This window comes from Amblyomma mixtum, chromosome 1 (genome assembly GCF_055824585.1).
Source record: "Amblyomma mixtum isolate Tamu chromosome 1, ASM5582458v1, whole genome shotgun sequence".
NCBI classification, from domain to species: domain Eukaryota; kingdom Metazoa; phylum Arthropoda; class Arachnida; order Ixodida; family Ixodidae; genus Amblyomma; species Amblyomma mixtum.
The window spans coordinates 220,797,687-220,822,587 of NC_143012.1; the positions used below are offsets into that span (position 1 = coordinate 220,797,687).

Sequence of the window (24,901 nt, forward strand, 5' to 3'; positions counted from 1 at the left end):
GACCGATATTGACTCCGTAATAATGCAGTATTGCGACAAGTAAAATGTAAACTGCAGAACTATATATGCAGGAGCGCACCACGCCTCAAGCATGTTTTACTTCAGAGCGCGCCTGCGGTGCGACTATTTTTAACCCGGATGCTTGCCGCCATTGTTTCGATCGTCTCGATAACCACTGACCGACGGGTAATGTACAGCGGCGCATTCAAATCTCGCCGTACGCCGAAACAATTCGATCGACGAGTACTAATATGCCGTGCCACTGTCGCCGTCAATGCCGAGCTTGTGCTTTCCTTAATGGGCAAGGAATTGGCTTAGTAGAGTTTTCATTTAGGTTCTTTCTTCACCAGCGTAGAGTAACTATCACGTGAAAAAGACATATCTGCGCCGAAGATCCATTACGGAATAAAAAAAAAAAACAGAATAGAAGCCCTTTCCAGCCCCTACATGCCTGAGCAGATCGACAGGTTCAGACATATCATACACGAACCAGCCTCGGACGTCCGGTCTAACGTTTGCATGCAGACGATTCCTCTCTCGGGCACGCTAGAACATGATACTGTCTGCTTCTTAAATCGTCCTGTTTTCTGCGCCGCAGTCATCTATCTGTGGGCTACCGTCATGAAGCATAGCTTCCGAGGAAGCGGCAGGATAGTAACGCCTAACGGACTAATTTTTTCCGCTTCTGCATAGGCGAATCGATTAATTTCTGATGACGCGGGATGGCAAAAAGAGAGCGCGCCCGACAAACACATCTGCGACAAAGAGTCACCGGTAGCAGCTGCCGGAGGACGACGGGGAAAAATGACGTTAACGGAAGAGTGAACGGCTGCGACGGGTGTGTGTGCATACTTTCCTCCTTTCTGGCGCGTTTTTTTCTGAGATAGAGGCCTTTTTATTCTTTGCGTCGCTAGAACCATCAGTATCTCTTTCGGTCCAAACCAAGCCTATCGCGCACTTGCGCAGCAAATATGCATGCGTTGCATACAACCTAAAAAGAAAAAAAATGGCAGAATCGAAGCTAAACACGCCACTTCCTATAGCTTCAGCGCCCTCTGGTGTATAATGCAAACCTAACGGAAGACAAAAGAAGAAAAAAAAGCGGGCCAATGGTGCTACTGATGGGCTCCTACGTATTGTTCATATCTTTCGTCATTACAGATATGGTTATATTTATTGTGAAAACGGCTATATCGTGCTTGTATCTAATTACCGGTATGCACGTGTACATGGTACTAAAACACGGTCATTATTGTTGAACGAAGAGTTTATTCCTGCACGCAACAGTTGTGAAAACCAAACGCTACGATACGCTCTCGGAGAACTTCTCACAAACAGCGATCCTATTTCACTTCGAACAGCCGAAAGCCACGACAGCTGTCACCAAAGCGGCACCACAATGGCATCACCTCATTTTAGAGACGCGGAGACTACACAGAGCTGCACGCATTGAGAGTGAGTTTCTGACCGCTGGTCTTCCGTTAGCACAAACCACAAATACGGCCACTGGAAAGAGAAAGCAAAGCCAATCATCCTTCCCCCTGCACTGGATGGGCTCGGCAGATAGCGTACTTAATAAATGACACCGTGTCTCGCGAGAGAAAAGCTAGCTGTGACCCACGGGCCCACACAACAATATCAGCGTACCGCTCGAATAATGCACGGCGGGGAAGCCCGGGCAATTGTCAACGACGAGCTCCATTGTGCGAATCACCCGCGTGGAGGACACACTACAAACAGCCTGCCCCTACCTAACAAACACCAGCCCCCTCCCTCCCTTGCGAGCGTGTGAATGCGTTGTTTGTTGTTGTTGCTGCTGCTTCCCGGGCGGAGACGCGCCTCCAATAATGCGAAGCCGAGGGGGTTAACCGCGCCATCGACGGAGGGCACTCATCAAAAGCGCTCGTCACGATTCTCCGGCATATCTTCCGAACGCCGTGGAGAGACGGGCATCTAGCGGCCGCCACCGCAACAAGCGGTCGGCCCGGCGTCGATGCTGAGGTGTCGATGAGCCGCATATCCCCCCCGCCTCCATCCGATCGGCAGTGAAACGCTGAAAGCCATACCGCGTGCCTCTCTCCATCGCGCTTACGACCAGCACGTTTGCATTAATCGCCGAACCGAACGAGCCGGTGGCGAAAGGGTCGCGACCCCCATCGCGCCCGCTTCAATTGCCCATCGCCCTGATCGTTCGCCCGCGCATCTAGCAGCAGAGCCTGTTTAGATGCCACTCGATGCAAGAGTCAATGATAGGCGCTGATAGTTGTCCAGGACGCAGGCCGCTTCGCAGGTCAGTGCTCCAGGTTAGAATCTTTTCTTACAAGGTGAGACATTTAGAGGCAGGAGATAGGCTCGCAAGACGAGACCGCGCGTGCAGCCTGGGTTACCAGCCGTGCTTATTTAGAGGTAGACGAGGTTCCGTGGAGAGGCTATTACGTTTCTCCACTTTCTTTCCAGGGTGCCGAGAAGACGGATCAGCGCTGTTCCCGCATGCTAATTTGCCAGTTCGGCCAACTCATGCACGTGACCACCAGCCATTTGTGCAGATGGAAAAGCAGCTTTTTTTGTTTTCCCCGTCTTTGTGAGAGAAATGAAATGATGACGGAATCCGCCGTGGCGCGAGCACGACGATCGTTTTGTAATGGGCGGCGGTGTCGTAGCTGTTTTAAAGTGGACACATAGCAAAGCGTAAGTCAACAAGCTGCTGTGTGACATGCACATTGTAGACAAAATTAAAGTATGTTGTTATTCACATTTCTTCGGACCTATGTTAAAGAGAAACTGACGCAGGGGAAAGTTAGCACAAGAAAAGAGTGGCATTCAGTTTGACCGGATATGCCCAAATCATATCAATTAATGACATGTCCACCTCGCGTCTCTGCGCAGACACGTATTGTAGCCGGCTGTCCTGCGTCGAAGACATACGGACCAATATACTGAAAGTGAGCAATGAATATAGATAGGCCTTCAAACACTAGTACACTAACAGGATAACAGCGCAAAACATGGACGCTAGAAACGAGTCGTATCTGGGAGTGCGACAAGTGAACTAGATTCAAAAGCGACCACAATGCTGATGACAAAAGGGAACGTGCTGCTCTGCTGCAACTTCTAGCAGTACTCCGGTCTATAAGGAGACATCGGGTAATAAATCCGTGATTCACCATGTGACAGCAGTCACCCGGCGTGTGACGACAAGCCAAACGAGCCAGACAGTTTCCGAATCCGCAGGTGGAATCCGGCGCACTCACCATGATATCCAGGCGAACAGTGGTCGGCCCTCCGCGACTCATGAACCTCGGGTCGGCGACGTACATCCAATCGCACATCTTCGCCATGGTCCGCTTCTCGTCGGTCCTGTCCCTCGGCATGGCTTTACGTGGGTGGCAGCAATCGAAGCCTCTTCACTCCATCGACGACGGTAACAAACAGACACCGATTACTTGACGCACTCCCACGGGCAACACCGTTTCAAATACGAAACACTTCCACGGGGCAGCACCAACGGATGAAACCACGACGCCGAATACGACCGGCGCGGCGACTGACTTCCGCGCCGGAAAAGTCGGAATCGCCGCGAGAACACGCGCGCGCACGCTAGCGCTAGGCGCCGGTTCAGCAGCCGAGTGGCGACGGGGTCGTCGTCGTAGTCGTGCGCGTGTTGACGCTCCGCCGCGCGGCTGCCGCAACTGACTCAATGCATGCGCGCACAGGTCCGGCCATCACCTCGCACACCGCGCGACTGTTCTGGTGTTGTTGACTGTGTGCGTGCTCGCCACCGCAGAGTTGGGGGGGATAAAAAAAAAGAGAAGCGCTCTCTCCTCCCAGCGGGAAGGGGAGAAGAGAGGCTTCAACGGCGACGGCGTGCCCGGCATTTTCGCGCTCTCTCCTCTTTCTCTCGCTCTAATCTCTCTCTCTCTCCTCTTTCTCAGGGGGGCAATCTGGCTTGTCGCGCGCGCTCAGCAAGCCGGCAGCGGCGGCAGAAGCCGAGCGCTTCTTTCGCCTCTCCCCCATCAGCGCTCTTTCTCTTTCTTCGCTCTCTCTCCGCCAGCTCCGTAGAGCGTGCGTGCGTGTGTGTGCGCAGCCGCTGGAATTCTTTTCCTACCACCTGCCCGCACGAAGCGATGCACCGAGCAGAAAAAAGAGAAGCCAAACAACGGGCGCGGTTGTGCGGACGCAGAAAGAGAGGAGGAAATAAACAGGCGAGGGCGGGACACAAGCCAGTCCCTCTTTCATCTTCCTTTCTCTCTCTCCTGTTCACCTTTGAACACTACGAACACTCCCTGCCTCCTCACTGCAGTCTCTCTTGGAGCTCCTCCGCGCACGTGTGCGCTGCTTCGCGATCTTTTCTTTTCCGGGCTTTTGTCTTATCACGGCGAGCGCCGGATGGCTCCACATATCGCTCTATCTCTCCGAACTTCACGCTGCTCCAGTAGTAGCGGCAGAGGAGGTGCGGGGCCTGGGCTAGTTATCTCTGTCCGATGCGTCTCGCTCGCTCGCTCGGGCATTGTTTCCCGCCGCACTCCGCAGTAGATGATCGGCGCGGTCGCTGTGTTTGGCCTTGCGCTGTTGTTCGATCGGGGAGCGATTTTGATTGGGGAGCTCCGCTCTTGTTTTTCGCTCGCGCCGCCGGAACGGGCGCACTTACGCCCGGTCCTATATATATTTCCATCGGATGCAGTGCGCCCCGTGTGGCTTCCCCCAACGGAACGAGCGCATCCCCCGAGCAGGCGAGGCCACGCGATTTCCAGGCCCATCGCGTCTTCTTTCCTTCGCTCTTGCTCTGGTCTTTCTATCTTTTTCTTTCCTTCGACGGCGCCGCCGCATCCTCCGTTGCATCTGCAGCCGTGCCCACCGTAGTTCCTGCCCTGGGCGCACCTATTCTTTCTCCCCTTTGTTGTAGTCGTTTTATTTTTCACGGCGCCGCTCTCCCCTGTACCTTCGGCCCCTTCTCCGCCTCCTCTCTCGCAGGTCCTTCCCTCGTTCCCAGGTGTCGGAATCCATCTTCGGCAGGCCAGCCTCCCCCTCGACCTCTTCTCCTAGCGGCTTTCTGTGATTGCTTCACTTTTCCGCGCTTTGCATGCCCCCTAGTTTTGTTTGCCGGGTGTTGAGGAGGAGGAGGAGAATGCGGGAAAGGGGCGGAGGCGTTCTGTGTCGCCCGCCGCCTCTGATCTTTACATTTCTGTTCCGTTCTCCGACGCCTTTTCACCCGCTGTCGCGTCTGGTTCCTCTCCGACTGCGCTCGCTGCCTCGGCTGTTTCGTTTTCGAAGGGGCGGCGGAGGGGACTCCGGGTTTCTTCACCACCGCGGAAGTAGAAACGCTGAAAAACGCAAGTTCACACAAGAGTGCGCCAAGAAAACGGAGCGCAGGAACGGCAGTAGCGATAGGAGCGGTAGAAAGACGGGAAGGGGGGAGGGGTGGGGGGGGGGGGCATGCTCTGGCGTAAGTCGGAGGGGGGCGGGGAATGTGAAGGTTCTAATTTTCAATGCTGCAGCCGTCCTTTGTGGCGCGTGCACGCCCTCCCTGCGGCGCTCCTCCTCGGTCACCTCTCCTCCTATTTTTGCGCGAGCTGGCGTGAGACGCAAGCAAAACGAAGGTTTCGCTACCGCCGTCGTAGCCGTTTTACACCGGGGTTCCTTCGGCATCCTCAGTCCTGCACAAACCGCTCCTTCTCCCTCTGCGCTACCCGACCCCGAGTTTGCGAACTGCACCCCACCTCTCTTTTTTAACGTTTCTGTTGACGGCCAGCGTATGCTTTTCGTTTTCGAATGCTCCTTCCTTCCCGAGCGCTGTTTTTCGTTTTCCTTTTCTTTCATCTTTTTTTCACAATAAATTTTGTTCTTTTCTGCGGGAACTGGGGGTGCGTCTGGGCAGGTAAGGCAACACGTAAAGCGCGTGCGTACAGCCCCCGCACGGACCAGGCGGAATTTTTGTGGAGCTGCGCTCCGATGCTTGGGCACAGAGGCTTCGCCCTCTGTATGCCTGACGCTGAGCTCGCACCCGTGTGTCGAATTTCGGGAGGCTCAGCTGTGGCGATGGCGCGACGCTCGCTGGTTGGGGGAAAACTGCTCGTGCAAGTGGGATGAAAGGACGCGGCCAGTTTCGTTCAGCTTTGCTCACTCCCGTCTCCCTCCCCTCGGCACACTACCTTCCTCTCCCCCCCCCCCCTTTATTTAGCTTTTCATGTTTGCTAGAATCGCAAGATTGACTTCGTGTGTTGCCGACGATCTAGGGGAGCCGTGCTTTTTGCGGGGTGGGGGGAGGCAGTGGGGGGAGGGGGGTACGGGCCAGGGGGCGTTGGCGGCACAGAGAGAAGAAAGAGCGCGGCTGCGTCTATGAAGTCGCGATTTGAGACGGAATGGGGGCGATGGGTTGTCCCGCGCCGTCCGGTCAAAGGGAAGAAGGCCCCGCTTTGCCCGGAACCGGCAATCCGTGAAGACGCACCACGACAGTAAACAAACACGAAATGTGCCGACTAAAAGTAGAGTAGGAGAAGTTAGGAAGAATGGTAGAGAGTAGGAGAGAGGCTATGGGAGAGGTGCTCACTCCCCTACGGAGGACGAAGTCGTAAACGTCAACCTTCTTCTTCTCCTGCCATCTACCTGCGTTTTCTTTCTTTCTCTCTTCCTTTCTCCCTCTTTTTCTTCCCTTCTTTTTTTTTGTTGATATTCATTTATTCATTTTGGGAGGATGTAGAAATCTGTCTTCATTCAAGGGAGCCCGGAGAGGACGGGGGTTACACAGAGATCCACCCAGTGATTTCGGTCGTCCCCGAGCCTTTTCTATCTGGCGGGCGCGCGTTTTCAACAATTCCGTGACATTTATCAACCCTGCAAGAAAAGAGAAACCACGACAAGTAGAAAAGACACCCCTGCAAGGCAAGAACGTTTTGGGAGATTAAAGCCCTTTGACGAGCGCGATAACGAAAAAAAACGGCGATAGAGAGATAAGAGAGGCCGCACAGTGGAAAGCGCTCTGATCAAGCCAATAAATTCGGCTGGGGAGTGGCAGAGTGTGCATGGCTTTTGTTGGGAAAAGGAATGAAAGGAAAAGAAGGAAGATAAGTGGCTGTCAGTTAGCATCAACGTTCGCACACTACCCCTCGTTTCTCCCCACTTTCTTTTTTTTCATATTTATCTCTATATCTTTCATCGCATCTAGCCATTAGAGAAGCGCGTGTCAGAAAAGGGGCGTGTAGTTTGTAATCTATTAGGCAGGCGAGAAGCAGAGAAAACCGCGCACTGCAAATACACGCACATGACGGAAGTCAGATAGGAGCCATCAGTTGGTTGTGGTAGCGCACTTCATAACTTGGCGTTTGGTAGTCCCGCTGGTAGAAAGCAAAAACAAAAACAAAATAAAGCTATAGAAAAATATCACTCGGCAAAAAAAGTCCCGTCAAGTTATGCACAGCTGTGAGAGTTCATCTTCAGGTCCAAAACCGTGTTCATCCCGAGACTAAGGGGGAACGGGGGGGGGGGGGGGGGGGATAGTAGGCATCCGGCGCCTCTCGCGAGTGGGTCTGCTTTTCCCGTTGATGGATTTGCGGCGCCGACGCGAACGCTTGCGTCTGATGCGCGGGTCGCGTGAGAGTTTATACGGAGTGAGACGGCGGGCAACCCGGAAATGGGGTCCGCGCGGCTCGAGTCGTGCGAAGCAAGCCGCCCGATTCGGACAATCCTCGCGCGCGCCATCTCTCTCTTTGCTCGGAGAATGGCCGAGCTCCGCGAGAGCGTTTATTACGACCCCCGCCTGTCCTTTGCGCCGCGCTGTCCGTCCATCTGAGGCGGCGCAAATAACGCGTTTTAGTCCCTCGGCGTGCCGCTGGATAGGCGTGTGCGCTGGGTCAACCACAGTGGCTTCGGTCTACAAGGAGGGCTGCGCGACCAGGCATGGCCTGTAATAGAGCTCGCCCGTTGTCGTCTTTTCTTAATCGCGAAACGATAAAGCAGTGGGCCAGGGAAGGCTATACGTTTTCCAGAGGGAAGGAGCCGTTAACATTACACGGCGTGTGAGTTGTTAAGCAAGTGAAATTAAATTAAGAGGTATGGTTTCGTGACCTGAAGTATCCGTAACACTGTCCTGTAGCCTCGCGCCGAAATCGCATAAGCTGGCAACATTGAGGTTGGTATGAGGGGTTAACTTTCTCCACAGCTCGTGCCTTCAACTAAAGTACACGCAGTGACGGTATGGTGAAGTAGAGTGACTTTAAAGAGCATTTCTATTCTTACTTCGCTGCGAAAGCCGCGGATAACGTCAATCAAACGGAGCCCGTACAGCTCGCAGAGGTGCTTCCGCGGCCCGTATAACATGCTGACACCTTTATTACCGTAACCTAGTTTAACCTAACAAGAACACTTGCTGCGCGCGACCGCCTCAGAGAATTTCGGCCTCGCACCAAAACTGGCGCCAGCTCTGTTTTGCACGGCGTTATCGCCAGAGCTTTTTGTTGCGAAAGCAACACTACGCGAGTCGACGAGCCATTTCCCGGAGCTGAGGAAAGGCCATACTGCGCATGCGCGAGGAGCTGTGACGTCACATGGCGCACAGCTGGCGCGCCGCCGGCGTCGCTGCGCGGGTGACTCAGAGGTGCCGCCGCCGCGCTCGCCAGTTGCGCATGCGCAGTAGCGGCGCATAGCTAGCGCGCCGGGGCCGCCGCCGCTGCCGCGCGCTCTCCATCGCCTCTCTCTCTCTCCTCGTTGCTTTCGCAATCCTCCAGGTTTAACCAGAGCTAGACCACTGCCAGTATTTTTTTAGATTTCATCCTCCTTACGCTGCTGTCGGTGCCTTTTAAATAATTCCAGACGTTCAAAACTAATCCGCAACCCTTATATACACTAAAACACACATCACCGCACACGCTGTCGGTTTGACTCGAAACGAAGGAATCACATTTCGATTTTTCCCAGAGCGCAACGAGATATCAGCACGCGTCAGTTATTGGAGCCTAAATCGATCTCTATTCTTTCTCCATTCCCCAATTCTCCAGCTATAACGTTTCGCAAAACGCGGTCCTCGCTCCGACCCAGTGCTCTCGGCCGACATCCATCTCCACGTGGCTCGCGTCGGTTCAGCTGCTGCGGCCTGCATCGGGGCGCCGCGGAGGGCAATTACGGCGCCGCTCATCTTCTTTGGAAGACGAAGGCGAGGAGGAGGGAAGAGGAACGCGGCGGCGCGGATACGACGCGCGCCGAATATCGATGCGCTCCGAACACCTGCCCGCCTCCCCCTCCCTCCTTCAGCACGCGGGCAAGAAGACAACGCATGCCTCCCGACAAAGAACAAGAGGGGAATGAGAGCGATACAAATGCAAGCAGCGTCAACGCTGCTTTCTGAAGCTCTTTTACTTTTCCACCGCGTCTCTCCTCCTCTCCCGTTATATTTCTTCGCCGGCTGATCGTGTGCTACTTCTTCATGGGCAATGATGTGATGCTGGGTGCGAGAGAACATGCCCGAGGAGGAAAGAGGACACAAGAGGGTGAAAACTGAGAAGCTGGAGAGAAGGAAATAAGGCCTCAGCGTGTTCCGTCTGCTTCTTCTCTCTCTCTCTCTCTCTCTCTCTCTCTCTCTCTCTCTCTCTCTCTCTCTCCCTCCCTCGGGCGTTAGTTGCAAGGCAGCGGCGGCCGTCCTTCGTATTCGAGTGATGGCTGCGCTGGGGTCGGATGGCCACTCCGTCCTGGCAGTGTCACTTTGGCAGCGGGGGGCGCCAGAGAGTGGAAAGGGAAAACGAGTGCGTCCCCTCCCCATCCGATGATGACGCTGCCCCCCAACCATCCGCCACGCAGCGTCCAGATTGTCCTCTCTCTTCCCTGGCTGTCTTCGTCAAAGGAGCCGGCACATCGTCGTTAAATTGTTTTTGAACCTTAGTTGACTTAGTTGACTTCCTGCTCGTAAATCTTGCTGGCCTGCAATAAAACCCCATTTTTTCTTCATTCAGTTTATTTCATCGTTTAGAGCAAAGTTCCAAAGAGGGGCGTTTCTGGGTTGTTTTCGAGTGTAAAAACGTGACAACTCTGACGTGGGCGACGAAAGATAGTGGGCTTTTGACTTGAGATATCCATCTGAGGGCTGCGGAAACGTCGCATTGAGTACTCAATTCCGAACTGCCCTGGGAAGTGCATGGAGAGGAATTTTTGACGCACCAACGAATTCCACACCGTAGCAGTGCCGTGCCTTCCCTTGACTTGCCTCCGGCGCGGGCTGTACCGAAAGAGCGAGCGTTGCCGCATATATTTACGAAACTGAATGTAAGAATGTATATCCGAATGAGCAAAGATTTACAAACATAAGAAGAGATAGATCTGAGGAAGGAGTGTGTCAACGAGACGGTTATGAGAGTGAGAATGATGAAAACATGCAGTCTGGAAAGCATGCGAAGACCGGGTCAAATGTGTGAGAGCCATAAATGACAGTGCGAGAGGCCCCTACTCCAAGATTGCCCACTCATGGGCCGACGATGCGCCAACCTAAATCATACTCATCATTGGTCAACACATGGTGACGACAACTGCACCACAAACCAATGAAACACCCCTTAATGCTGCTTTCGCTGTAAAAGTCGACTTTTCCCAATTCAATCTCGTAAGACAGCGAAAATCTGTTCGACTTGTGCGCACTTCGAATTAAATACACGTGACGCTGTCGGGGCCAAAGCGTGGGATGGAATAAACCGGACGTTCGAATTAAGAGGGTTATGTGCAGCGCCCTCTTCACTGCGGGTGCAAGGTCCGTGTCCCGTACTTTCGATCCCCTGTTGTGCTCTCACTCTCGACACACATTCACCATCGTCGATGCCTGTTTCCCACGGGTTTCGTTTGAACGCGCGTGTTTACGCGGGACAGTGGTATGTGCCTGGCATCGAGTGACTCGGGCATCCTGCGCAGCTCACGTGATCGTCTCGAGAATCCAGCGTCCTGCCAGTCGTCTCCATTCTCCTCTCCCTTTTCACAGAGCCGGCACAGTTGGTTCTGACGGCTGCTCAGGCTTGCGCAGTCAGGTTTGAAGCCATGCTCAGGCTTGAAGCCGTGCAGGCATTCCTTGCAGTTGTCAGCTGCACATTTATCTCATACGACTCAGAGAACCGCGGCTAGAATACTCGACGCTCCTGTGCACAAAACATGTGATCACGAGGCCTGCCCGCATTCGAACTCTGAACCTCCAAACTCTACAAGTCTCGGCATCGCTCGAGAAAATGAGCTAGAACAACGACTGGGGAGGCGAAAGAGACACACGGCCAAATGAAGACGTGGCCGTAACGTCCGCGCAGCTCCAACGAAGTCCGATAAACAAGTTGTCTTTAATTGGGTGTCCAGCCTCTTGCTAACACAATAAAAACGTGCACGTCATAGTGCTCTGGTTCAAAAATAATGCCCCCCCCCCCTCCACCCCCGGTACAATGACCTCAGCCCCATTCTCAAATGGCTAGCAGCGGATAACAGCGATGCTCCATCCTCACTGGCCTGGACCGAGATCGATCCCGTGATCCCTTGCAGGCGACGTCGCTCATTTTTATTTTTGAGCTATGACACTAGAACAATTATGCGGGCAACCAGGTCACTGTAAGGTTCAACAAATCGTGCGTGATACACTAAAGAACTTAAAAATATTGAAGAAAAAGAAAACACCAGGAGCACGAATTTCCATTATCGCATTCGGAGCTGTTGATGCCTTTACCGGACATGTTTGTTTGGTTCGGTTTAGTTTATTGGGGCTTAACGTCCCAAAGCAACTAAGGCTATGAGGGACGCCGTAGTGAAGGGCTCCGGAGATTTCGACCACCTGGGGTTCTTTAACGTGCACTGACATCGCACAGTACACGGGCTTCTAGAATTTCGCCTGCATCGAAATTCAGCCACCGCGGCCGGGATCGAACCCGTGTCTTTCGGGTGCAGCAGCCGAACGCCGTAACCACTGAGCCACCACGGCGGGTTTACCGGACATGTGACATGTGGGGCTTGTGAGACTCAGAATGCTCTTCCAGAGCTCTTTCGGTACACGAGCTTCCACGGTAGCCTTCACACTAACAAAACTGGTCTGGTAACGTCACTGCCTGTCTGGTGATATCGCGTTCATCCAGCCAATGGGACTCCTCTGCTCTGGTGAAGTTACTGGTGACGTCACTACCCGCCAGTCAATCAGGATTTTTCTTGGCAATGCCGTACGGCGCCGGGTATTTGCGAGGGCATTTCAGTAGTGAAGGAATACTTGAGAGCACATTTGCGATTCCGAAAGAGCTCGCATTGATACTAAAAGATGCACTAAAGGACGCTCGGAATGCAGAACTGCCAGCATTCGCCAGTAAATGCACGCGCTGAAGAGCGCCACGAACTCCGTTACACGGAGCAAACACCTCTTGTATTGTGCGGAGCAGCCGCAATTAATCACCGAGAGGAGGCAGGAGCGCGTACGCCGGAAAAATCCGGCACACCGGAGGGCTGGCCGTAGAACAATGCTTCAAACGCCGGGATTGTAACGGGGCGAAGGCTCCACGCAGCTGCGGCATAAATAACTCGCAGTCACGTCAGCTTTACGTCTCGAAGCCACTGCGTGCAGTGCACAGGCCTTCAGCCAAAGAACCTCAGCATGTTCGAGCCCACAATATATTTTCCTTTTGCGAGCCGTCGGAAGGCAGGAAGTCGAACCGCGGTCCCTCCCTGCAGGCAGCAGTATGTTGTCTACTTTTTCGTTTCAGCGCCGGACAGGGCGACGGAAGAAGATTTATTTGACAAAAAAGTAGACAGAAAGCAGATCAAAACAAAAAGAGACTCAGAATAGACCGAGTGCCGCGTTCGGTCGGTTCTCTGATATGCGGTGCCACGGTGTTCAAGACAGCCAATTTGGAGGGACCCCAGAGAGAGAGAGAGAGAAAAAAAAAACACGAAGAATAATGAAAGGAAAGTCGTGCTGGACGGTTCGTAGGGCCCCCAAGTCCAACTGCGAGAACACGTGTCCCCTCCGCAGCAGAAACGCTTGTCCAAGAAGGGAAGCAGAGCGGAAAAAGAAACCGCACCAGGCACATGTCGTCCCCTAGCGCGAGCGGAAGACGCTGCTGGAGAAGTTTTTCGGCGTTTTCACGGTGAATCTTTCAGCGCGGTGGATCCCGCACGCAGGCTGGGACGGTGCTGCGGTCACGCGGAACGTCTCGCAGCCCTTCTCGAGAGAAAAAAAAGAAAGAAAAGACCACTCAGCGGAGCCTACTCGCGTAGACGTCTTTCTTTCCCATTTCCGTGCGTCCCGCTGTGTCTCCCCCGCCCCCGCAGTTCTTCGCCCCTTTTTTTTACCATTGTTCTGGTTGTTGTCGGTGTCGTCGTCGACGATTCACGCCCGCACCCCCGGACTGAACGTGTCATTTGGAACAGCCGCTCGTGTGGCGTTTTCGCGAAATGAGCGCTTTTTCTTGCTAGGCTGGCTTTTATTTTTGTTTTGTTTTGTTCTTTTTTCCAGCCTTTATTGAAACCCTTTGCGGAGACCGAGTGCACCGGCTGTGCTGGCGCATGCACGCTGAGAGCGCGGCGGGCGAGAGAAAAAAAAAGGAGGAGGCGAGGGAAGCCTGCAGCTCGGAGCCAGGCTGACGGAGTTAATGGAAGACTTTTGTCACTTCTCAGCGTGTCGTCGTCGCCGCTTCTTTAACCGAATAATGTCGCGAGCAGCTCGGAGAGAGCAGCGAGTAAGAAAAAATTCTTGTTCCTTTGACAAGTCTGAACCCTTAAAAAGGTCTCCGCTGTGTTTCTTTGTGATCCCTTTTTGCCCCCCCCCCCCTCCCCCTCCGTTCCCCAGGACCTAAAAAATATTTTATAAAAGAGAAGGGAATGAAAGAAATTGCCTCCAAACAAAGTGAATGACCCTAGTGCAACACTCGCTATTTTGTTCTTCCTCGGGGCCGGGAACGTTAGTGTGTTTCCTACATGTGACCTAGTCCCATCCCGGCACTTCCTCGTTTTTGCGTTGTTTTTTTCGGCACCGAGCCCTTCAGCCCTTCAACATATGGCTGTCAATAGCTTTTAGCACTAATGGTTAAAGATGACAGTTTTTTTTATCTTTCAGAAGAAGGACTGGCTCCGAGGGGTGCAAAAAAAGAAAGTGCTGTTCTTTCTTTGTCCCTTTTCCCAGAAGATCAAATGACCTTCCGCACGCGACAAAAAAACCCTCTGAAAGCAATACGTGGAACTCTTAGTCGTGGGCATGGCTGCGAAGATAGGCTGGTCACAAGGACGACAGGCTTCGCTGTCTTCCCTCGCGTGGCTTGTTTTTGTTTTTTTTTTATTGTTTTATTATTATTTTTTCCAGCAAGGCGGGTCCAATCTCCCCGTCATCTGCAGTCTCTACCTCGGTACACACGTCAACCGGCTTCGCTTTTACGGCGGCCCCAGCAAGCTCACGCGTGCGGACTCGAAGATCGCCGCCGTAAGATGCCCCCTGCCACCACCTCTGCAGTCGTAAAACTGTCAACCCCGATTTCTCTTTCCCGTCTCTAGAAGGTATACATCTATATATATGTGCGGTAAAGGCTATCGAAAAAAGAAACTCGTGCCATCGTGCCGGTCGCTGGTGGCGTCTTCATCTCGTCTCCCACTTAACCTCGATGCGCAATGGCGCCGTCGCCGCCAGCGCCCCCAACGCCAAAGACACGCAAAGCCCGCGAGAGTGGCGGATCCACTCGTTTGCGCGCGCTTTTTCTAGTCTCCAGTTGCCCTTCATCAGCGGCTTCCATCGCTGCCTTGCCGCAGCTTCGATGACCGGCCCCTCCTAGCAGGACCACTGTCACGGTGGTCTGCTTTTAGCTGGCAAACAGAGACCCCCCCCCCACTTTTGCGTTCCCAGCTGGAGACCTCCCCTTACTGTTTCTCTGCCATCTTGACTCCGTTTGGCGTATCCGTTCAAGCGTCCCCATTCCGAGATGCTGAGAAGATAGGATTGTTGACTCGCGTGCGCCTAACGATGGCAGTTTTCGAGCTCTTGAAGAAAAAAGAAAAAAGGAGTCGTACACGTTCATGGCAGCGTTCGCTGAAAAGATGCCGGGAACAACTCATGGTGCAAGACGTCAGTAATACGCGGCGTGCTGTTCCCAGGGAAGGGGACACTGCGCGGACCGTGGATCATTGCAAATAAGCACTCCGTGCGCGTCCGTGCATTTGTCGGCAGTTGCTTTATGCAAGCACAGAGTAAGCGTTTTCAATAGCACGCCGTCATTTTTTCTGTGTAAACAATGCTAAGGCCTGCGTCATAGACAGCGTGAAGTGTAAGCACGGCATGCTCGCGCATTCATTTCAATTCCGCCGCCGTTTTTCCTACAATACATACTAGTCGGTTACTCAGGGAACTTGCAAATATAAATTCCCAAATATCAATACTTATGTACACTTCGCAAAGACCTTGAAGTCACAGGCTTTTCTTTTGAGCAGTACAGTCTTGAATTTGGGGCACTCATGAAGTCTGAATAGCCTTGAGGGTGAAGGCCAGAGCCTTCGTACGAGGAAGGAACTTCGGATATGTCGTAAATGCCTAATAAGCGGCTTAAAAGGCAAACTCTGTACCTCATCAATTTTGAGCAAAGCTGTTCGTAAAGCTGTAGCTTTTACTATGCCTACATGAACTGTTGAGAAATACTGACACCAATCAATAATTACTGGTTGGTGTCAGTATTTCTCAACTTTTATTTCGAGAACCCAATCAGACGGACTTCCGTCGAAGATGTTCTGGTTCGAACTACATTAATTGTATACGACACCGTGGCATGGCTTAGAGCCCTGCGCGTGTCTTCTTTTGGAGCCCGGCCTGGGTAGCTTGCCCGACGCAGGCTCGACCGGACAAGGGCATAGAACAGCCGTACGCTGGCGTTGGATATGTGCAGGATTGGCCGAAAGTTCCCGGGCCACAGGATCTGCTTCTGACTTTGAGCCATGTACTATAGTCGGATACAACTTAAGTCTGCAGTGAAGCTCCGCCCACATTCAGCCTCCGTGCACAGGATTCCTCCACGACAAAGAAGTAGTCCGTTGCTTGAAAGTTTCTTGTTACGTAAACAAGAAGCTTAGCACAAGAAAAAAATTATGAACTCTAGAATTCTGATACGCTGATTGTTTGATATAGTGAAACATTAAAAACTTGGTTTTGTTAACAGTTGCGATTGGCCAGCGGAGTAACACAAGACGACGCGGACCGCGGCCCAGTGTTAGCAACTGCTGTTTTTATAAGTTGTATCCTACTATAGTGCAGCATTTCGACACCCCCGATGCTCCAAATCCCTGGACTGTGACAATGAGCCTCATTATCCCCTCTGAGCACCATGGTAGATTCATAAAGGCGCCATACGTGTTCGACTATACTGTATTGCTATGCGGCAGCCAGCCGAAGAATGAATCGCGATGGACAAGAGATGATTTAATGGCCGCTCCTGTGCATATCCTGTGGTCTGGTAACTTTTTAACAGCATCTTACCTTCGAGCATATATGTGTTTTAATAAGGTGGCACTGCTAACGAAGCTTTTATTTAAAGGGTGCTGTTTCTTCCGTGAACTTTGGAAGAAAAACGGCGTACACCAGGGACAGCTGGGATTTCATTGTGGTTGTCAAACAGTGCGAGATAGTTGGGACGTGAAGGAGAAGTTATAGAAGCCGGCAATTTGCTGAAAAGAATGTTCCTGAGTGGGCAGGAGTTCTCCTCATCGTATAGGTAGAAGGAGGTTCGGCTCATCCTACTACTTGATAAACCGCGCTTCACTTATGCCCTAGCATGCTTTACCGTGACTTACCGAATAGTCTTATAGACAGACAGTTTTGAAGTCAGATTTATAGACAACTCAGCTATAGCTGAGTTGCTGCTATGAGCTAAGCATATACACGCCAGAAAACGAATAGACGTGTTGCGAGAGTGTTCAACGCTTATGAAATCAACAACTACAAAAAAATTGAAGGGCGATCATCCGCTGTGACGCGACAAATCTGCGTAGCTGTATGGGTTCTACATTTCACTCTTAAATTTCGAAGTTTACAATGACCGCTTTTCCAACTGCGTATTCTAATTTGATTTCGCCGTCACTTTTTTCGTTCGTGTGCTGCGTGAGCTGGTTGGTGAGGGATTCTGGATGGTAGAAGTGGGCCAGTGCTAGGTTTTTGGGCACAGAAAACACGACATTTTCACTCAGTTAGGGGAAACTGCTAAGGCACTAAAATAGCTGCTTGCATTGGCAACTATTTGAGCAATATTAACAAAATGTGACTAACAGCAATAAACAGCGCACAAATCAACGCTTTTTTTGCAGCCCCTTACACGAGAAGCTTCCATTATTCTGCGAAACTTCGCAACACATCGCAGCCTTTTCAACTTCCCTTTCTTCTTAGAGAGAAAATGTCCGCGTGTGATCTCTCTTTACTTATTTATTTATTTTTTTGAAGAGGAGCAGTGCCGCAGCGTCTCCGGTGCGGGGTGCACACCGTGGAGACCGTGTTCGATTCTCACCCGTTCTCCGGGGAGGGGCCAGCCGCACCGCTGCACCTGATACGACAAAGACGTCAAGGGCACATCGGACGTGTAGTAGATAGAGCTCCAACGGGGTGGAACGCGCGAAATAGGAGGTGTCCCTGTTCTTTCTTTTCTTTTCTTTTTCTCTCATTCCTTCCTCTTTGCCCGTTGCTGTCGTGTCCACCTGTCAAAGCGACGCGCCAGCCCCCGGGCCCTTGTGCTTGGTTCTTCCCGTGATAGTCCGCTGCTGCCCGGAGGTTTCCGGGTTCGGCGTTTCCTACTCTTTTTGTCTGTTCTTTTTTTTTCCCCTCTGTCTTTCTTTTCTTTTCTTTTTTTGGCCACCGCTGCAGAGACTCCCAGGATTTGCACGCTTCGAAGCCCGGCGTATTTCGGGGACACCGCGGTGCGCAGGGTTTGTGCCCGCTTGTGCGTTTAGAAGAGAGCATCAAGGCACCCTCATGATGTCGCAGTACTCGCCCCCCGTTCGCTCGGCGAGAACCCACTCTCTTGCTCCATCTTTTGATTTCGCTCTTTTTTTCGCTCTCCCACCTTTTTTTTTCGTGTTGATATATAACTTGTCGCTCGAGAGTTTTCAATTGTTGTTTGCTGTTGCTTTGCGCTCGTCGAGGCTCTCGGATCCGAGAGTTAAGAGGACCAGGCAAGCTGTTCGTGACACAGTGACAGGTTGTGCGTGTACACACTCGTCTCTTGATGCTCGTTGGGAAGTCTTGAGCTTCTTCTTTCTGGAGAAGCTGCGCATGGAGGAGGTGTAGGCGGAAAACAAATAATGCAGTAATTGCCGCACGCGCAATGCTGCAAGTGCAAATGGTGCGGTAATGTATCCCCGCTCACTGTTCACAGAAGCGTCTGTGTATGTGCTACTCCCCCTCCTAATAACTAGGCCATAAAGCCATCCTGATTCGAGTAAATCCATCCTGATAAAGCCATCCTGATTCGAGTAAATCCATCCTGATAAAGCCATCCTGATTCGAGTAAAAGTTTTTTTGAATGATCGTTTTGCCGGGGCATTTCGACGGAGCGTACTCGCACTCAGGTGAAGTGGCCACGGACGTTTCAGGAAGAGAACGAGCGCGCGTCAGTACTTTTTTGAACGATTGGTACTTGGAATACTCTAATCTATGCTAGCTCTTTCACACGTTATCCGGTCCATAATGACCTTCGATGTGCGGTCAAGGTGCTTGAAGGTAAAGCTCTATGTGGTAGGCGAGGTAACAAGTGCTTCAAACCACACTGCCGGTAGTTCTTTTCCTTAGGAAGCAAGGACGTTTCTCATTTTTTTGCAGAGGCCTACCTGTTTTCCATAGCCATGCACTCTGACACCAAGAAGACCAAGCCGAAATTCTAGCACTTATGTTCATTTTGTAATGCTGAAGTTTCATTGTCCTGCATTTATGGCGAGTATATTGTTTTCTACACCGACCTGCTTTGTGCCCCCCCCCCCCCCCCACCCCCGCTGCTCCTGGACCGCACAAAATAAACATTTTTGAAAAATGCACAGGGTATGCTGATAACAACCGGTATAGGTACGTGTAACTGGAGTGTCCTATTTCGCCTGTGAATTTGGCTGGGCGAGCGGTGCTCACTAAGGAAGGACACGAAGTGTAAAACTCGAGCACAGTCCATCGGGACTATTTCAGCAAAAATTCAAACATGCAACCGTGTTCGCGAATTTCACTTGAAGACTTGAAAAGGAAGTTAAAAATAGAAAAGGCCAATAACGGTTAAACCGAAGCGCTATGCACAACCGACATATCGGAAACCATCCACTGACACACGCCGAAAAGTTCCAAAAGACTCAACGGACGCATCGACGATTCTAGGTGACATATAGTTCCACGTATTACCACTGAACTCTTCACTACAGACATGGCCCTAGTTCTGCAGCTATCCGCACACCCATCCCAGACGTCGCAGTAACTCTGCATTCGCTATAGGCACCCTGCACCCGCCAGGCACCGCCACCGTCGAGGCTGCGTTCAGCTCCCCCGCGCGGCCAGTTCCTCGTCCCTGTCAGGAAGGCTCGCCCCGCGACTGCGAAGGGATGGCGTCTGCTAGTGGCTGCCGCTGTTCGTGGAGGCGGGATTTCGACCTATTCATTCATGAGGCTGAAAAATTCTTTCGAGGAGCGAACGTCAGGAAAGGAACGAAGCTTTTTGAAGCAGGCCATGTACACAATGTGAAAGAGGTGGAGTCGTGCGACGGGAGCGAAGTAGCAGCTCGGTGCATTGCGCAGACAAGCATCACTGCGCCATCGAAAACGATCAAATTAACGCTAAGAAATATTTCTATATAATGCCTGTCAGCGCTGCACTCTCACTGAGTTTTTTTTTTATGTAGCTATCTTCCAGTAGATAGCTTGTTGCCGCGAGCTGCAGTTGCAAGGCAGGCAAATGTAAACCCGCTGCTGCCGTTGCTGTGTTTTTGGAGCGATGTGAAACGCTCTCCAAAACGAGCCGCCCGCAAGCCTGGGGTGTTCCTGCATTAGAAAGGCTTACCCTGAACTTTCGAAGACGGCCAGGCGGCACAACATTGAAGGTAATTAGAAAACTCCAGTTTCTGAGCGAACGGCGCAAACCTGACTTCATAACATTCTCGTTTGCCGTACCTTCGGTGTTCGATGTGGAATACCCTGTTCAAACTACGCCTTGAAATGATATGTGCCCATTGCGTAATCTGCCACTCATATTTTCTCTTTTTCAGCAACTGCCAGGCCATTATCGCTACAACTTGTGCGTCAGTATTTTGGTGATATTGATGTCAAATGAACGAGCTTTTGCAAGCAGAAGAGAATGCAAGCTGCAGCGAAGCGCCTGTGCGCGCTGAAACTGCCGCAGGAAATATAAAACTTTTTGACTGGCATTCTGCAAAAAAGAAGTATCCCGGCTATTTCATGCAGGATTCTTGCACAAATTGGAGCGTGTGCTCAAAAAGCGAAATTTCATTGCAAGGTTTGTTTAATTTCTACGCATTTAGTAAAAGTGTCCTTACTCTTCGACATTAGGATATGTGATTATTGTATTAAATCATCACCCAGTCGTTCAGACGTGGAGGCCAAGAATTATCAGGAACATGTTGCCGTTGCCGCTTAAAACGTGCCTTTACTGTCGAAAAAGACGCTGGACAACAAGGCGCAGTGGTAGCGAGCAAGGATTCTGCGCGTAGCTGGAACTAAGGTAAACGATTCTTTGCAGCGCAAAAGTTGGGCTTCTTCGTAAGGTGTGACTGCGGGGAGTTTCGGCGTGGCTTTTTAAGCCCACATATTGTTGACAGCCAAGTCAATGACCGGAAATCGTGGATTCAAGAAGCGGGAAGGATTCCCAGTAGCATTCCTCCGAGTCTGCTGAATTTGCCATGGGTCAAAAACCTGTCTAGGAGGTAATGCATGAGTCAAGTAAGCGTCTTCCGTACGGGTTTGACCATTGTTTGACCAGAAACCGCGCGCGTGTGTTGCCCGTCGCGAAGGGTGGGCCGTCTCTCAATGTCGCGTTGGAAATCCATAAAACCTTGTCCGAGGCGAATTTATATATGTATTATTGCATCCTACAACACAGCAATGTGTCCTGCTGTTGTTAAGTGCCATTTTGTGTTCGGGAAGGAGGCGCACAAGCACAACTGCTTCGCGACAGCGCGCGCAACACAGCGGGAGCTGTCGGGCTGCCCCGCCTTCCTGACAGGGACGCGCGCGCCGCCGCCAGTGGCGCGCGCGTCGCGCTGGAGTTAGATGCGCAGGGTGCCTATATCCCATTGCACCTGCACTATCAACAGAAATAGTTAAAATGTAGTAAGCTGTCCTCTAGCACACTCCCTTTTAAGGCGAAAGCCTTTAATGGCTCATACTGTGGTCCGTCTGTTAACAAAGCGTGTCACACGCGTTCAACTCGGGAAATAAAAAAGAAGAAAAACAATGGTTGCTTCAGATAGAACAGGAAAAAATTAACCTATAAGCCAAGTTTGATGACTGTAAATTAATTTCTTAATTAATTATAGGCAAAATTTTCAAAATTGCGTCAAAATAGCGCGGACGTCGATATAGCCACCGTGTGACGTCACATTCACCGGAAGTAGTCAAGGCTTAGTGAAAATTGCCACAGAATGGTCGGAAAAACGTCCGATTTGTGTCAAATTAGATGGAGAAGTGTATAATTAAGCGTAATTAACACTTAAGGTCCCCGAAAGACGTATAATTTGGGTATCGATATAGCCACGGGAACGGTGTGACGTCACACCCACCTGATGTGGTCACGGCACAGTGTCCTCGGCTTTCGCCTCTCAACGCTTTAGTTGCCAAAGTGTCCTCACAATTTTTATAAACGGGAGTGCAATAGACTGCTTACTTCCTTTTTTTCTCCCACGTACGCGTATTCGTGCTTAGCCTGTGGTAGCGTGACATCACAGTGCACTGGCAGGTGCAAGAGGAATAACCACGGATTAACCGCGACGTCATGACAATCAGTAGACGCTATTGTATGGAGGGGCTCCTCTCAGAAGCACTTCCCCCTGCTTTCTTCAGTTATATCCGACTATAGTAAATATTTGTGTGCAACGGCATTGCTCAAGCTTATCCCGCGGTGATGGCAACGTCGTTTTGTTGCAGTGATCGCGTAGATTTAAAATCGCTGGTCGTTTAACGATTCGTGCTCGTTGCTAGTAACAGAAAAGCGACTGAACTGGCCATGCCTCGTCCGTCAGTGGGCGTAGGCGCACCGAAAAAAGGCTTTCCGAAAGCCTTTGCACTGCAAAACCTCGGTCGCGATGTCCACAAACGCCGGTTGCGGCCCATATGGTTCGCAAGTCTTTTTTTTTTCGAAATTACGGGCGTTATGGGCCTCTTTCACTAGTTTTCACCTCCGCGCGCGCAGCGCAGTTTTGAGTTTCGAGCGGGACGAAACTTCGGGAAGAATAGGAGTCCACCCTTTCCACATTCCCGCCCTTTGTTCCCGCGAAAAAGGTCGTCGCCGTACAGAGCGCTTCCCGCGGACTTCCCTCGGTGCCCGCAGCGAACGAGACTGACCTGACAAGCGCTAACGTGGAGGAAGGAAAGAACTTTCTTTCCTCAAGCGCCACCCGCTCTCCCCCCCCCCCCCCCCCCCCCCCCACACCTTTCAAAAAAAAAAAAACTGTCACACACGCCTACCGAGAAACGTTTTTTTTTTTTTTTTTTGCAATCCCAGGGCGAGCGCCTCACGGCGTAGGCGGCTTCCATAATAAAGACCTCACAAGCAGCGGTGACGGGTGAAGCGATTATCCGCTTCTCAACACGCTCGTGCGGGTTCTCTCTGAAAGCGATATCACCGCCACCCGCAGCACTGCGACGGCGTTTCCGGAACACGCGGGGAACAACAAGTTGTGGAACAACGACGACAACAACTCGCGCTCCCCAGCGGACGGGTCCCCCATCCTCCATTGTTCAAAAGCGCGCGCGTGCATAGCAGCGGAATCCCGCACCTGCGGTGTTGTTACGGGATTTAGCCTCCCTCGTTCTACGGGGACGCCGATGCGTAAAGAAACAATCGGATTCAACGCACCCCTTATCGCATCTGCCGGGGCCCGGTGCCGAGTTGCGGATCTTTTGTCTGTTGACGGCAAGGGGGGGGGGGGGAAGCTTCGGCCTTGGCCTGTTGTCAATTATTTCCTCAGCGTGAGACGGAAAAGAAGGGATAAGTGCAGGTCCAAGAGGGTGGGAGGGCAGTGTACGGGTTGTGCTGGCGAGGTAGGCGTAGGTGTGTCGTATACGCCCGGACACGGTATGTCCCTGCGTTGTGTGCCCATCTCTCTTTAACCCATCATGCAATGCCTGTGCCACTACCACCTCCGGTGCGCGCGCGCGGACGTTCTGGAAAAAAAGCGCGTGCAGTGATTCCTCGAACTGAGGCGGACGGACACAGGCTGACAGGAAGACCCCGCCCTCGCGCGCTCCCATACCCACACCAGCGCACACAGAAGAACGGCCGCTTTTGTTTGGCGCTGGAGGGCCGAGTCGCGAGATAAGGTCGACACAAAGAGAGAGCAGTCCTTTTTCTATTTTCTTCCGGACGCACGGAGGTTCTGTCGTCTCCCCGTTGTTGAGAGCCGCGTTCCGCTTACAGCGAGGGAAGAGGCAGAGGATAGAGAGATAGGGAGCGCTTTGCCGGACGGAATCTACGCGCGTTTTTGTTTTTTCTTGAGCGCATAATATAGCGTGACGAGTGCGCGGCCGCGCTGTCGACCTCTCCATCTAAGCCGCATACACTCTTATAGGTACGCTAGTAATCTCTCATTCCTCTCTCTCACTGGGGGCGCATTTGTTTCTACGCTTCACGTGTTGTCACAGCTCAGCCGCAGTGCCGTATCTTACATATAACTCAATGTGTGCTGAGGAGCACTGCCACGAAGTAAGCCGGTGCCTCTCGCGTAGCGGTCGACGTGCATTTGATTATGTATACACATGAAAGAAAAAAACAGCCAGCGAACTGGACGCGCTTTTGAAGCATTCAGTGCTTACCCCCTCACCCTCCATCTCTGCCCGTTCCGTGACCTCACCTTTCTGACGTGTCGGCCACGGCTTGTGCGAGCATCCCGGAGATTGAGAGAAGTGCAAAGAAAGACAAGACGCGCACGACCCCTTACAGACAGACAGACGCGGGTGATGAGAGGAAACCGGTTGAAACTGTGTGTCAAGGCGAAATGAGATTTCGCCCGACCGTATGCAGTGCGTCGACCTTTACATCTGTTTCTTGCTTTTTTTTTCTTTGGCGTCCTCCCGCACGGCCGAGCCCACGACGCTTGTAACACGGTGAACGATGGACACGTAGGCTCGCTCCGTCTAAGAAATCTTCAGCACTGCGTGCCTCTTCGTGGCTTTTTTTTTTTGTCTTTTTCTCGCGCTTCATGCCTGTCGCTCGCACGTTAGCCGCCGCAAGGGATCCGCATGGGAGGCCTTGCAATTTGATACACTGAAGCTCGGCGTCCTCGCCTAATGGCCTCGGCCGGAGATCTCTGCAAAGTGCGCGCGCGGCTATGCAACGTTTTGTTTTCACGGCAGTAGTGTATGCTCGCGTGTAGTAGTACTAGCCTGCGCGCGTGACATTGTAGGCGCAGGTAAAGCGTGATTTCCTCGCCATATACACGACGACGTCGCATTCGTCGCTAATGGAAGGACGCCGACTTCTGCAAATGAAAAGTAAACGGCAGTGCGCAGAAAAATAAGAAACAAAACGGCGACACCCACGCGGTCGTTTCGGACGTTCCGCGCCGACGAAAATGCTCGAGACGTGTTTGTGAGTCATCCGAGCGCTCGTATAATGCTCGCGGGCTCGGCGCGGCGGATGTTGTAAATTTATTGCGCGGCTTTTTTCGCGTCGGCTATCTTTTTTTTATCTCTGCGTTCCTTTTGCGACGTGATGTCATTCCCAGCGATAGCTCAGGATACACGCGCACGT

General features: G+C 52.1%; 1 protein-coding gene across 3 annotated transcripts in view; it reads right to left on the reverse strand.

Moving 5' to 3' along the window:
• Nucleotides 1-24,901, reverse strand: part of LOC149370972 (uncharacterized) — a 422,419-nt gene that overhangs the window by 133,209 nt on the left and 264,309 nt on the right. Inside the window, exon 1 of one of the 3 annotated variants that reach the window (XM_089564109.1) lies at nucleotides 3,252-3,775. The exons of 1 other annotated variant lie outside the window; for it this stretch is intronic. In XM_089564109.1, the coding sequence (XP_089420235.1) occupies nucleotides 3,252-3,371 (120 nt within the window). In that variant the 5' untranslated portion in view covers nucleotides 3,372-3,775. Of the gene's footprint in view, nucleotides 1-3,251; nucleotides 3,776-24,901 lie in introns of those variants that run through there. One more of the 3 variants, XM_089564104.1, reaches the window with a different exon arrangement.